Here is a 15253-nt window from a genome sequence, read left to right on the forward strand (position 1 = left end):
AAAGTACAAGGTGACCATGATTTGTCATGCATCATCCATGATCACACCCGCATTGTGGGAGGGGAAAGGGTGGGGATTGTATATGTAGTTAAGTATGTAATGGTTATGTAAGAAGCAAGGACAATTGTATGGAAACAAAAGAGCGAACGACGTCACTAAGACTCTGACTCATCGCAACCAGGTTTTGAAACTGCGTTTTGGGGGACACGAGGTAGGGTGGAGGAAGGTTGATTGGAGGTAAATCTGCACTCCTTTTCTCTTGGCTATGTGCTTTTAAGAGAATACCACACTCCATTCTACTTTTTGCTATTTCTTTGAACAGAACACTGCCGATAACTCTTTCTGCATCTCTTGTTTTCTTTTTCCCCAATGCCTATTGTCTTTAACTCTACTACCCACAAGCTTACTCAGCAATGGCAACTCATTATTGGCAACAAAGTACAATTCGCCACCCTTTCCTCGGCGTACCATTCTCCTCTTGTAATCAACAACGGCGCATGCCCCCATGGGAACTAATTCGAATGAGCTACGACCCTGGTCTCTATGAAGATTCTGCAAGCAACTCATCGTCCTCTGCAGCAAGTACTACTCTCGACTCTATCGACTCCATGCCTTTGGATCCAAGCATGTCGTTACGCAAGCACAAGAAATGCTCATATCATGTGCTATTAAAGGAGATTCGGCGCCTTCGTGCAGAGAATGATGGCTTACACAAGATGGTCGATACGATCCGGGAAGATTTACGCTACGAGCGTGAGTCACGACAGATATCAGAACAATGTCATCTCAAGTATTACAATGAATCAGCCGATCGTCAGATTGAATTAGAGGATGATGTGGCAGACAAGCAAAAGCTTATTGACGATCTCAAGCAACGCATTCAAGAATTAGAAGCATCATCAGCATTATCAAAATCAATATCCACGCCAACACCCATGCCAACCAATCATCCCCTTGCAGCCATTGCCACAACCACCACCACCACACACAACAATACGAATTCTTCATCTTCTTCACGTTGGAGCTGTTTTGATTTCGACGACGACGAGATGCTATGCCAACCGTTGGTAGGCGACTCTGCTATTCCCGATATGCCGTTTGTCGATCATAGCAACCGTAACAATGATACCGACACCAGTGATGAGGATGACGATGATGAGGATGACGAGGATGAAGAAAAAGACAATGACGGCTTGACAGACAATGAACGCTTTGAATCGCTTGCTGGTTCTTACCTCCATCAAGCCATTATTTCCAAATTGACAAGCGCACGTGCCAATCTTGAACTGGATGATTTGATGCTAAAGTACGACCCATCCCCTGCCGTCGTCTTACGTACGCTTGCCACCTCCTTTGTAGCCTGGATTGGGAATGTGGTCAACAACAGCAGCAACAACGATGAATCCATTGCCAAATTATGGGCCTTGGCTGTCACCGATGGATTCCTTGCCTTTTGGAAAGCCATTCTTCAAAAACATGTTCATGATGAAGCCGATCAGACCCAGTTCTTGAATGAAGCCGAGCTCTTATTGAACCGACAAAATGCCGCTGGTGCCTCCTCCTCCTCCTTATTGGTCGACAATTACCATCGTCTCTTGATCATGCTCTACAAGTACGACATTGTGGATGGTGATGCAATTAGTTCTTGGTGGCATGCAACAACAACTACAACAACAAGCCCTCAAGATGTAGCCCATCGTTTACGTGGTGTCACTCGCTCTTTTACAGAATGGCTTGATGAGGATGATGAGGATGACGAAGATGATGAGATTATTGATGACGAGGAAATCGACAGCGATATCGATCACAGTGACAGCGACACCGTCATTGATTCATTGGATAAGCATGATCAAGAACAAGATGATAGTTTATTGGATCACATGCTTCAAGAAGATGATCGGAATTGTTGTGCCTGTCAATTCGAGTCGGACAAGACCCCATGCATCGACACCACCATTGCACATACCACCACACCTACCACAACAACCACAACCCCCACCGCCTCCTCACCTTGTAAATGCGACTTTACATACACTGAATCACCCACTACTACCACTGCCACCGCCACCACCACTGAGAAGAAACCCAAGAAAACGGTTCGGATCATGTTGTAAATATATAATACGTTTGTTTTTCCCTCCCCCTCCCCTCCCCCTTTAGCTACTTTTTCCCTCTCACCACAATACAAAAAACATCCCTCATCTGTGACTCTCCCTTCCCACCCGCGTAACCCATATACTACACGCTTTGAATTAAAACTTTATTGCGCACCTTTGCATTTCCTGAAATAGTAATACCGCAGCTTGTCATCCTCATCATGATTTAAAAAAACAAATGGACCACTCTCCCTCTAAAAAATACTAGGTATGAGAAGCAGCGTACTCCGCTTCTCAGACCATAATATAGCGTGTTATCATCGCGTGTGTATTTTGCAATAAGATTTTCGCTCTCTCTTTTCTATTTCCTTATCTTTGATGGCGTCAACAACAACAACGAACGTGTCGTATCGATGGTTATACCAAGCTGGCAATCAATGGGTTCCTTTTGATCCAACCTCCAATTTAAAGGTTGAAGAGATCTGGCGATCCAATCGACCCTATACTTTTTATGTTCCCTGTTTGGGAGGTGACGCTACCATTCATCCGAGCGAACTGCACATGGAACGTCAAGGCATTCGTATTCCCATTATCCGAACCGGCGCATGAGTTTTGTTGGGATCGTCCTCTTTTGCCTAATCTAGTAATGATGTTCTTTTGTGCCCATCCCATTCTTGTTGATCCAATCAATGTGTACCCTAATTTACCATTCACCTAATAATAAATAATAACCCAACATGATGCCTTGATTAAGAGAGAGCCTGTATTATGAAAGACAAATGGGAAATGAGGCGTTTGGTGGGGGGGGGAGGAAACAACAAGATGCAGGGATAAAAAAAAAGAGCTCGACAATAAATACACACAAAAAGACAAGATGAATGGTAGGAAGGGAGGATGAATGGGATGAGACTAATTTTTTTTACTGGCTCCAATAAGGCTGTTGTTGACGAGCAGGTTGTTGTTGACCCTGTTGCTGTTGCTGTTGTTGCTGTGCAGATGGCATTTGAGCAAAATGAGGATACTGGGGTTGATAAGGGAAACCACCAGCAGCAGCACCAGCACCACCGAAATAGTTGGCAGGGTTATTGTTCATTTGTTGATAGGGCATTTGTTGTTGAGGATGACCATTGGTGCCTGCAGCAGCACCACCAGCAGGTGCCTTATCATTCTTGGGACCTGTTGCTGCACCACCAGCGGTAGGAGGTTGTTGCTGCTGTGGTTGAGCTTGTTGGGGTTGCTGTGGTTGTTGTTGTCCAAGGAAACCAGGCAACTGTTGCTGATACGACTTGTAATCATGCAAACCTCCAGCAGCAGCAGCACCACCCAATTGGTGTTGCAATCCACCCATATCATCGTAACCACCATACATGTGTTGTGTATAAGGCGATGCATAAGGAGAGGCTGCAGAGCCACCACTAGGCTTACCAGCAGAGTGTTGATACATGTTGGGATACATGCTCTTGTTCATGAAGGGTTGATTGTAAGATTGCTGATAGCCGAATTGGTTGGGCATGTAATAGTAAGGATAGTAAGGCATGTTGGGATACATTTGCTGAGCAGCGGCAGCTGCGGCAGCGGGTCCATGAGCGGCGGCGGCAGCAGCAGTATGCGGCAATGATCCATCCTTATCACGTGATTGATACGAAGCCGAGGGGGATTGTGTATAAGCCGAATGGTCATAGTAACCCTAAAATCATATGTTGAATATCACAATGCAACGCATTCCCTCCTGACGATGACAACTTACCATAGCCAAACGTTGTTGATCAGTACCATAAAGACCATAATCAGGAAGCGATCCCATAGGGCTAACACCAAAACCAGAGACACCAGCAGGAGGTTGATTAGGCATGTAAGAGCTATAGCCTGATGACAATTGATCCATGCCAAAGAGAGGTGGTTGTTGTTGAGCAAGAGTAGGTTGGGGCTGAGGATGGATGGAAGTAGGTTGTGGCTGGGTGGTCTGTGCTGCTGCTGCTCCAAGTGGTTCAGCTGCAGCTTGTTGTGGCTTCATGGTTTCTGGAGCAACACCAGTGTTGAATTGTGGCTGTGTTTCTTCCTTTGCTGCTTCAAGTGACTCACTAATAATAACAACAACATGATGATGAATATCCCTTTCCATATCCTTATACCCTCTCTTCTCTTTTTTTTTACCTAGTCTGCGTTTGCAATGTTGTCTCCGACGCTTCCACAGTCTCGGTTGTACCATCATTCAAGCTCAGGCTACCAAACTTGACACCAATAGAGCTGAGAGATGCACCAGTATTTGGCAAAACAACGGGCACATCTTGCTTCAAACGACGATTGCCGGTAGAGGATTTACGGGTAGCGGTGGTGTCTTGAATAGATACATTGGATGATTCAATCTCTTCAAGTTGCTCTGTTGCCTTTGGCTCTTGCTCGGTAGGTTCAATTGACGTGGATGTCCATGGATCAGTGGTAGTAGTAGAAGGAGGTTCTTCCTTTGTGGCAGGCTCTGGTTCATCCCAAGAAGGTTTGATAGTCTCAGCAGGTGCGTCCCATGGATTGGTTGATGCATCCCAAGAATCCTTTGGCTTGTCCCATGAATCATTAGTAGCTGGCGCGTCCCATTCACTTTGTGCTGCTGCTGCAGTAGTAGAAGTAGTAGTATCTTGTTGTTGTGATGGCTCAGGCTCAGGCTTGGGTTGTTTCCTATATATGAAATAATTATGTCAATAAAGCGTGAGAGAGATCACACAATCAACGACTTACTTGAGTAGGCTAGCCCATGTTTTTGGTGCGGATGAATCATTGGTAGTGGTAGTGGTGGTAGTCTTATCAGGTTCTACTTCGGGTTCGGTAGAGCTTCCCCATCCACCTGCATTAGTGTTGGATACACTAGCCGTTGTGGGTGCGTCCCAGCCGCTATTGTTGTCGGTAGTGTCCTGTGATTGACCCCATGTATCACCTCCTCCTGCTGCTGCATTCTTCTTGGATGATGCAATTGCTGCCCAAGAAGACGAAGAACTATCGGGTGCTGCTGCTGCTGTTGTTGTTGTTGGCGTCTTTTGTCCCCATGTTGCTGCTTGGATATGGTTATTGGCAGGTGCTGTAGTAGTTGGCTTTTGTCCACGAGTGCTATGTCCACCGCGTTGACCACCTTGATGATATAAAGAACGCGTCAGCACATGTAAAGAGAGAGAGAGAGAGAGAGAAAAGCCCCTCCTCCTCCCCACGGATACAGAAGATGCCACCCCTTTGAACAGAATTTACCTCTTTTAGGTCGATCATTATTTCCTTTGTATGTACGTTGTGTCGTGGTATTTTGTGGTGGTGGGGCAAATGAAATAGTGCTGCTAGTAGTGTTGTTGGTGTTGGGAACGGCAGCTGCTTTGGCCTTTTGTGCAGCTTCTTTCTTTGACTTTTTGCTCTTGACTTCTCCCCATTGCGATACATGACCTATCATATATCATTCCATATTTAGCTTTCTACTTGATAGTAATAACAACAACAACAAAAACCCTCTATCAACTTGCCTTCACTAATACGGTCGATTGCCAAGTCCAGATCACCGTCCACTTCTTGAAGGGCGAATAAAAGATCTTCGTCCGACCAGTCTGCGAATAGCTCTCTCAGGGTGGATAATTGGGAGGCATATTTCGATTTGAGCTTCTTAAAGTCAGATTGCTCTGTGGATTGTCTCATGGATTGTGAAGAACGTGATCCGTGTGAAGGCATTGGAATGGTTGTATATATATGAGAGTTGTGTGTGTGCGTGTGAGTGAGTGCGTAACGTTGTATTGCGTGCTATTGTGTTGTATCGCTAATAAGGAGAAGAGGAAGAAGAAGGACAAGTGGTTGGTTAACAAGAAAGAGAGAGATTATATATGAAAGGGATAAACTTACGTTGAGTGGCTCCCTCCCTCTTCGGTTGTTGTTGGAAAATATGACAAGAAAGAACGAAAGGCGGAACCAGTGATTCCAGCCTATTGCTCTTTTAACAAGCTGAGAAAGAAAAACATAGGATAAAGACGCACCATTGGCCCTTGAATGCTAACTCCCATCCAGTGGAAACGTGGTGTCAGGTGGTCCATGTTTAGGATCAAAAAGAAATCCTTGCCAAGCAAGCACAATGAATCACCCATCATCTCTACTTTCTGCTTCCATATCCAAATCGGGTAGCTTGTCAATACATTCGATCCAAATCTAGTAGATTCAATCCCAACCCACAAATGATTCATCATGATGGATAATGACTACTACCCTCTTTTGCATGAACAACACCATAACTTGTGGAGAGAGGTTAAATGGAATGAGCTTGTATCCCTTGAGAACTATACCCAAACATTGTTGTTTTCAATCCCAAGCTTATAATAAATGGTGGGGTAGTGCAAACCAAAAGGGTGTTAAGAATGGGGGGTATGGGTGTGGGGATTAAAAACCGCGGCATTGGTATTATCATCCTTTTATCAATACGCGTCTTCTTTTCATACAAATGGTTCTTTATGGGCTGAGTGAAGATGATTTGAATGAAAGCGTCAAAAACGGATCATGAAGGAAGGGAAAACATCAAATTTGAAATAGGCAGGTGACGAGGATTATACAAATCAAGTAAAAGGTACACATGCCACAAAGATCCATCAGAGGGAAAAAGTCGAATGTTATTATAGAGACAACAACGAGGTGATGATGAAGAACTACAAAGGATCAAATTGCCTGATACGTGTCGGGGTTCTCTCTCTATCAAAGAGCATGATTTCTTTCACGTCTACTCTCAACTTGACATTGCCATTCTCAACCACTTCCTCCCTTCCAACATGACACAGTGTATCGACACCAATGCGAGCCATCCGTTACGATTCAGCTACGAGCAATGAAGAATACCAACGACTATGTCCTTGCTCGACATTGAACGCTCTTGATCTATAGCAACTTGTTCCAAGAAGTCTTTGTTTCGTCGTGCTGTGTTGCAACAAGTTGACGATGATATGAACAACAAACATCATACGATCATCATCTATCCATGCTACCACTAGTCAACAACCCATCTACCAAGGTAAAGATAATCGATAGCTTATTGCCATGGAAATGACATCTCATGTGATTACAATCCAGCACAAGGCTCGAGTCGTGACTTTTACCCTTTGGATGGAGCAACGTTTACTTGCATGTGATCTTAAATATCAAGGTAACAGGTGGATAGGATGATCTGTTTCAAAGAAGAGGCAATGTTAGATATGTTTTCAATGTAGTGAAGCTGCATGAGACGTCGATCTTCCTTGTGGATGATGGTGTGTGTTGTCAGCAGGTGTTGGAACATACGAGAGGACTCTGGTACTCGATCACACCTTACTCAACACCCTATGCGATGGCGAATGAAAAGATACCTTGGCACCCTACGTTATCACTCAATATTATTATACGTCGCGCATGAGCTCATGGAGATCTGGTATGGCACTTTGAACGTTTTGACGACAACTATGGTGGTTGATTGCCTGTGGATACCTGGATCAGAATGAAGAACAGTCTTTTTGAATCCAACATGGAAGATGAAGAGATGGATGCACGGCAGTAACAATACTTTATGAGAGCAACATGACACTACAAACAATGAACAAGAACAGCAGCTACCAGCTTCATTGTCAAGAGATGTTCCTATACCGATCTGATTCCACATGTTGTATTTTTCATTGTTCGTCAACCCTCAGCATCAATTCCTCGCGTCGTCTATCATGTTCACCATCGCCATCATCTGTAACGTTACCATGGCGACAGCAAACACCTTGAGATTGGTTGCAGCAGTCTATACCGATACGATTTTGCCATGTGCAGCTCCAGAGCTTGCCCACGTGGTTACGCTACCATCATAATACAAGTATACCTTATTATGCAGCAGCACACTTGATCCTATATCGCGTCAAAAGATATCTTTTTATGTGGTGCTTTCATTCACGAAGGTACGAAAGGATCGTGGGATGGATTGGGGTCAAAAAGCAACATCTCATCAAAGCATGCTTTTTAAGGTTGGCTGAATCATTTGCGCTGACGGTGGTACCCTATAGTGGTGATGATGAAAAGATGATCATTGGATGCTACGACCAACTACAATGATAGCGAAGGAACCACAACTGGATTGGATTGGGTCATGAGTGATGAATGCGCATTGTCGTTACCTCAAGTCGTGGAGCTACAGTACCGCCCCCTAATTTAACTTGAATCCCCCACTGCGATTACATTGAAATCATCCACTCGCCCCACACGCACCATTATCATCATGATAGTAATACTATAGCTAAATAAATGGAACCATCCTCACGTATAGCAAAAGAGTGTGTGTCATTTTACATTTCACATGATCCAACAACAGCCATTGCCATACTACTACATAGGTCCCCAAGCACCAGCCTTCCTTTCCTCATCCCCGTCCGAAGCATCCTTTTTTCTAGTATCCTCAGCGTTCTTAACAATAAACGTCGTACTTTGCATACATTAACAATCGCACTCCCACCAATAGAAAATCATTCAGGGACAACCTTCTTGCGAGACGAGACACCCATTTCTACGTCTCATGCTTCATGCACTTTCGAACAAGATACTTTTGGATGCAGTAACCATATTTGGCTTATTAACCATACCATGGCCAACTTGAAAAACATTCCATACAGGCTATCGTAGGTGTACATTACTATAGGCGTACAAGGGAAAGCATCATCCATCATGCGCTCTCCACCAATAGGGTCAGCCCTTCAACTCTTGCCCTTCGGCTTGTTACACAAACATATCCTTCTGCATCTTTAGCTCTATGATTGAGGCGATGGACAATGAGCAAAGACCTCTTTTCATATAGCATCACGCTTAAAGCATAGTAAAAACATAAAGACGCCCTTAACTTAAAAATTTACAATCAAGCGCGGGGTCTTGAATAGAACAATGTTGCTCGGCGTGCCTGAATGCACCTACTGACCAAGTCTCATGTTCGTCATGGGCAACCCCAGATTCGCCCAATGTCGCTACCAGCCAAAAATATTTTGGAGTCGTCAACGAACAAAAAATTCAAGAGGTCGACCCCGGATCCAGTTTGGCTGGTAGCGACATTTGCGAAATCTGGGATTGGCCACGATGAACGTGAAACTTGCACACAAGGTGCTGTTGGCCAAGCCGAGCAACTTCGTTCTCTTAAAGACCCTGCGTTTGATTGTAAAGTTTGGAGATACAGGCGTCTTTATGTTTTTACTATGTTGTAAGCGTAATGGAGTTGCTTTTTCCTAGTGGATGGTGTCGGCTGCATTAACGGAAAGATGAAGAGCTGAGTGAAATGGAGCGAGGTGGTTACACAAACACGTCCTTTGACAGGTTGCTGCACAATTGGAACATGATGTTTGCCTTGGAACCCACCCACCCACACACCCATTTCTACTTTTAGCTCCACAACCAAGCTGTGTATCGCGTCAATGCAATTGATCCAGATGTAGTAGATCTAATCTCAATTCCTAACAATACATCAATGACTGACGAAGATGTACTACATATCATCTTTGCATGAACATCATCTACAGCTAACTGGCGAGAGTGATGGGGCTTGAAATGGATGGCTGTGTGAGTGTCTTCTAATAATTAGCAAGGTGTCTTCCATTCCAGGCTAACAAAAATCCCATATCTTTTGTTTGCATTTCATAAAGAGGACGGTCGAGAGATACATACGGTGTTCGGATGCACTATTATCTTTCAATTCATAGCTTCTCTTCATACAATGGCTCTTGGGGGAGGATTTGTGTTAGAGTACAAGTAGTTCACAGAATCCCGATCATCACAAAGGCGTCAAAGGAGATAATGAAGGCAAGAACTTAAAATAGTAGGCGAGGATTACACGAATCAAGTAAAAGAGACACAAAGATCCATCAGGGGGAAAAGTACGAATGTTATTATAAAGACAACAATGAACAGAAAGCATTGATACATGATGATGATATCCTAGTCGAAGGGAATGGATTGTTTATCGAAGAGCCTATGGAGCCGATCCTCTTTATTATACAAGTTTCTTGGCGACGAAAAAGCTCTTGTAATGACGCATCTGCCATACACAAATCCCACCCAAGACTGCAAGTTGCGTAATTGTCCACCAAACAACGCGAGAATTGGTCAGCTCGGATTGATCACGGAATTCAGCTTCACGTTCCTATGTCATGTTTTCAAATGAGCCATCTTGTATTGCATTTGTATCGCATCAACGTTTACCCTTTGAGCAGCTTGTTCACGTCGAATGTCTTGCACACGTTCATTCAAATCATGGATACGTTTTGCCATATCTAAATGATCAAATCCCATTAATTAACTCCAATGTCTTGTTGTATCTACCATTGCTTACCAGATAAAGTTTCAGTGTGATCATGTTGATCGCCAGCTGGATCATCAAAGTCCATATCAAATGTCATTCGCTAATCAATCAATTGTTAGCATCCTTCAACTTGACACGACGTATGTACGTATTTTCATACCGTTTTTGTAGAGTCAAACCATGATGTGCTAGCCACCGACAAGCATATGGAATGATCGCCTGATTCAGCGGAAGTGAATGTGAATCGTCCAGAAGGTGAATCTTGTCGATTGACGACGACGTGTTCTTGAGGAAGCTCCTGCATAATAATATTCAACATCCTCCCCCCTCCATCATGTATCACCTAGCATAGGCTTACCTCCACTGTGATTTGAATACGAGCTTCAGGGTTGACGATCCATTGGTTCTGTGTAGTTGAAAACTGTTCGGCCTTGTAGATACCTTTACTCCATGGTTAGTGCCATTTGACATGTTGACGCGAAATAGAGATGGTAGTACCAGTCACCATGGTTTCTTTGGGCAATTCCTCCAAGAAGCACTTTTTTTCGGCACCTTCCAAGTAAAAGTACAGTGCATCTGACACTTTTGCAAAGATGGCAAGAGCCACAATGAGCCAGCAAGTCAAACGTCGCGTTGTCAAGGAGAGCATGAGGAGAAGGAAAAAGGTACAGTTGCAAGAGCGTACAAGCGGCGGGCGGTCAATGGTAATCCACGTTTCTATTTCACCCCGCTTCCAGGTGCTGCTGGTTTCCCTGTTGCCTTTACTCTCTTTGCACCACCACCACCACCACCACGATGGCCACATTTGAAAAGGAGAAGCATGTACGCTACTTTGTGTCCAATTTGCGCATGCTACCCACGCCCTACACTGAAACCGAGACCAACCGGTAAGTCAATGTCATGGATGCTCTTGACGCTCACTCATTAACACACGTGTATGTATGTATGTATGTGTATAGTATCACGCTCGGGTTCTTTTGTTTGGCAGCTTTGGATTTGATGGGTGAACTTGAGACAGCTTTATCCGAGCAAGATAGACTCGATTGGATCGAATGGATCTATGCACAACAAGTATTGCCTACAGCCGAAGAACCAGGTACCAAATCAATGTCTTTGGAATACAATGTGGCTAACGCTGGATTTATGCATCCATTAGACTTGAACAAGGCACGCTGTGGATTTAGAGGATCATCTTTCTCAGGTATACCCTTTGATCCAAATGCTGTAAGTACATTCATACATGCATGCATGTTCTTTCTCACTCATCCATAATGTATACTAGACCCATACCGAGCACATACCCTATGATTCAGCCCATATTGCCAATACCTACACGGCTTTGATCAATCTTTTATTACTTGGGGATGATCTTTCTCGTGTCAACCGAGAGGCTATTGTGGAATCCATTCGTCATTTGCAACAAAAGGATGGCAGGTAAGTAAACGATCAAGAGGAATGGCTTATTGGAAATCTCACGTGGTTACTAGCATTATCCCAGCGGAAGGCAGTCTAGAAAAGGATGCTCGGTTTCTGTTTTGCGCATGTGCAGTCTCATACATGTTGAATGATTGGAGTGGACTTGATTTGGATCTATCTCTACAATATGCAAAGCGGTTGCAGGTAAGGCGAATCGCCGTGATATGGAAAACGAGGGGAGTGACTCACTCACATGTATTTAGACCTATGAAGGCACCTTTGGACAAGCTCCTGATAATGAGGCTCATGGTAAGGCGAAGGATGGATTATGAAGGAGGATGGTATTGACCCAATACATGACACACAGGTGGATCTACATTTTGTGGTGTTGGCGCTTTGACGTTGATGGGCAAGCAAGAGGAAGGAATACTAAGGAAAGAAAAGATGATTCGATGGTGCTTGAATCAGCAGACAACCGGGTTCGCTGGACGGCCAAACAAGGATGCTGATACCTGCTATTGTTTTTGGATTGGTGCTGCCCTTGAGGTAAAAGCTTCACCTACGTATCTTTATCGCTCTCTTTAACACGGCTTTGGTAGATGTTGGGAGCCTTTGATATGGTGAATCATTCCAATTGTCGTGAATTTTTACTCTCCTGTCAAACCAAAATTGGAGGATTTGCAAAAGCCCCAGGAAACTTACCAGGTATAAGAAGAAGGGTTGATGGGTCACATGTTGTATATAAACATTGACATCGTTCATCTTTTTTCTAGATGTGATGCATTCCTACATGGGTGTAGCTGCTCTCTCTTTGATGAAGGAACCAGGCATTGGTCCTATTGTAGCATCCATCAATGCACCACTCACTGCCATGGAACGATTACGCAATACTCGTTTTCACCAGGAGCCTACGACTTCCCCATAATTTTTTGATTATCCCACATTCATGCAAGCCCATTGTTTACTATTATAAAACCATCACCTGCTTTGTATCATTATTTCCCATCACTTTCCCATTCTCTCTCTCTTTCTTTTCGCACATCATCACTTTTTACAATGACCAAAGCCATTGGTATTGACCTGGGTACAACTTACAGTTGCGTTGGTGTATGGGAGAATGAGCGCGTGGAGATCATCGCCAATGATCAAGGCAATCGTACTATGCCATCTTATGTCGCCTTTACTTCTTCGGAACGATTGATTGGTGATGCTGCAAAGAATCAAGTGGCTGTAAGAAAGCATACGTACCATCACTTTGATAAACACACCAACTGATCTCTTCTCCTACTAGTATAATCCACGTAATACGGTGTATGATGCCAAACGCCTTATGGGCCGCCAATATGGTGATCCAGAAGTGCAGGAGGATATGAAGCAGTGGCCTTTCCAGGTGGTGAATAAGGATGACAAACCCATGATCCAAGTGGAGAGCCAGGGCAAGCAGCGACAATTTGCACCAGAGGAGATTTCAGCCATGGTCTTGAGCAAGATGCGTGAAACAGCCCAACATTATCTTGGTGATGATGCAGTGGAGAATGCAGTGATCACAGTCCCTGCTTACTTTAACGACTCGCAACGACAAGCAACCAAGGATGCTGGTACCATTGCAGGCTTGAATGTATTGCGTATCATCAATGAACCCACAGCAGCCGCTATTGCTTATGGCCTCGACCATCAAGAAGAACGCAACGAAAGCCAACACATCCTTATCTTTGATTTGGGCGGTGGCACGTTTGATGTTTCATTGCTCACGGTGGAAGGAGGTATCTTTGAAGTACGCGCTACGGCTGGCAACACGCATTTGGGTGGTGAAGACTTTGATACACGCCTCGTCAATTATCTTGCTCAAGAATTCAAGCGAAAAACCCACAAGGATGTCACTTGTAATCCACGTGCATTGCGTCGTTTGCGAACAGCATGTGAACGAGCCAAACGCACACTTTCATCCATTGCACAAGTGACTATTGAAATCGATTCTCTTTTGGATGGCATGGATTTTTATACGACCATCACACGTGCACGTTTTGAAGAGTTATGCAATGATCTCTTTCGCCAAACATTGGAACCCGTGGAACGTGTGCTCAAGGATGCCAAGATTGACAAGGATGACGTGGGCGATATTGTCTTGGTGGGTGGATCCACTCGTATTCCAAAGATCCAAAAGATGGTTGCTGGTTTGTTTGATGGCAAGGAGCCAAGTCGATCCATCAATCCTGACGAGGCTGTTGCTTATGGTGCTGCCGTACAAGCTTCCATCCTTTCTGGTGAAACATCCGACAAGATTGACAGGGTGCTTTTGATTGACGTAACGCCATTGTCATTGGGTATCAAAGTATGTACTATATTATATATGCGTGTGTATGAAAGAAGCTAACCATGCTATGTATGTATGTAGACAATGGGAGGCATCATGTCCACCTTGATCAAGCGCAATACCACTGTGCCCACTCGCAAGTGTGAAACCTTCACCACTGGCAGAACCAACCAAATGAATGTCCACATTGAAGTCTATGAAGGTGAACGTGCACGTACTCAAGACAACAATCTTCTCGGTCATTTTATGCTTTGTGGCATCCCTCCTGCACCTGCTGGTATTCCCAAAGTGGAAGTGACCTTCAATATTGATGTCAATGGTATCTTGCATGTGAGTGCACAAGAAACGGCTACGGGACGATCCAACAAGATTACGCTTGTCAACAATGGAAGTCGCTTATCCAATGATCAAATCGAACAAATGGTGGCTGATGCTCGACGTTTCAAGGCGCAAGATGATGCTGCTGCTGCCCGTATCCATGCAAAGAATGCACTTGAAAGCGTCATTTACCAGTTGCGAGAGCAAGTCGATCTTGTTCATGGTGTTGGAGGCATCGTGGAGACATCAGATGAGTGGGAACGATTTGAACAAACATTGAATGATACCATCCATTGGCTCAACCAACAGGAGCATGCGACTCGCCAGGAATATGAGGAAAAACGTCAACATCTTATGACCCTTGCCAGACCTATTTTGAGAGCCTTTAGCAATCCCGCTCCCTTTTCTTTTCTTTTTTCACCTGATCATTGATCATGCATCACACACCTTTAAGCATAGCTTATTCTCACTCACTCACACACATTCACACATTCACAAACATAGCGATGAAGCTTCGATTTGCGTAACGAACAAAAGCAAAATGAACAATGGCTAATAATAAACCTTCTTGGTTACACAAGCTAAAAAGACCTTGTCAAAGATGGAAGCGTCTAGGCATGGTGGGATTCGAATTACCAAGGAATGATGTTTGTTTGTCTATCTCATGTTGAAGGGGATGAAAGTGTCATTTCCTGTAGACTTGGGATTGTCATCCTAACAAAAGGGAATGGTTACATGTGCAAGGCAAAGAATGGGCAATACGAAGTCATTTGCATTGAAAGCAAAAGTCAAATTATGCATTGTATTAAAAGT

The 15253-nt window shown here is 44.1% G+C and overlaps 5 protein-coding genes across 5 annotated transcripts; 3 read left to right on the forward strand and 2 right to left on the reverse strand.

Annotated features, from left to right (window-relative positions):
- Window positions 1-497: 497 nt before the first annotated feature.
- O0I10_009667 (uncharacterized protein) lies at window positions 498-2114 on the forward strand (the record flags this gene model as incomplete). The annotated part of the gene is made up of 1 exon (XM_058489654.1): window positions 498-2114. One exon carries the CDS (start codon window positions 498-500, stop codon window positions 2112-2114), a length of 1617 nt encoding a protein of 538 aa, XP_058339530.1.
- Window positions 2115-3015: 901 nt separating this feature from the next.
- O0I10_009668 (uncharacterized protein) lies at window positions 3016-5795 on the reverse strand (the record flags this gene model as incomplete). The annotated part of the gene is made up of 6 exons (XM_058489655.1): window positions 3016-3783; window positions 3844-4177; window positions 4251-4769; window positions 4830-5217; window positions 5331-5516; window positions 5594-5795. The coding sequence occupies 6 exons, from the start codon at window positions 5793-5795 to the stop codon at window positions 3016-3018; spliced, it is 2397 nt and encodes a 798-aa protein (XP_058339531.1).
- A 4288-nt stretch (window positions 5796-10083) lies between these two features.
- On the reverse strand, window positions 10084-11041 carry O0I10_009669 (uncharacterized protein; the record flags this gene model as incomplete). Its single annotated transcript, XM_058489656.1, has 6 exons — window positions 10084-10233; window positions 10293-10363; window positions 10423-10492; window positions 10553-10690; window positions 10751-10833; window positions 10891-11041. 6 exons carry the CDS (start codon window positions 11039-11041, stop codon window positions 10084-10086), a joined length of 663 nt encoding a protein of 220 aa, XP_058339532.1.
- A 146-nt stretch (window positions 11042-11187) lies between these two features.
- O0I10_009670 (uncharacterized protein) lies at window positions 11188-12733 on the forward strand (the record flags this gene model as incomplete). Its single annotated transcript, XM_058489657.1, has 8 exons — window positions 11188-11279; window positions 11352-11616; window positions 11675-11826; window positions 11880-12012; window positions 12072-12117; window positions 12176-12354; window positions 12408-12513; window positions 12582-12733. The coding sequence occupies 8 exons, from the start codon at window positions 11188-11190 to the stop codon at window positions 12731-12733; spliced, it is 1125 nt and encodes a 374-aa protein (XP_058339533.1).
- Window positions 12734-12864: 131 nt separating this feature from the next.
- On the forward strand, window positions 12865-14872 carry O0I10_009671 (chaperone DnaK; the record flags this gene model as incomplete). The annotated part of the gene is made up of 3 exons (XM_058489658.1): window positions 12865-13038; window positions 13100-14140; window positions 14204-14872. 3 exons carry the CDS (start codon window positions 12865-12867, stop codon window positions 14870-14872), a joined length of 1884 nt encoding a protein of 627 aa, XP_058339534.1.
- Window positions 14873-15253: the final 381 nt, after the last annotated feature.

Source organism: Lichtheimia ornata (assembly GCF_029851405.1).
Source record: "Lichtheimia ornata isolate CBS 291.66 chromosome Unknown scaffold00058, whole genome shotgun sequence".
Classification (NCBI taxonomy): domain Eukaryota; kingdom Fungi; phylum Mucoromycota; class Mucoromycetes; order Mucorales; family Lichtheimiaceae; genus Lichtheimia; species Lichtheimia ornata.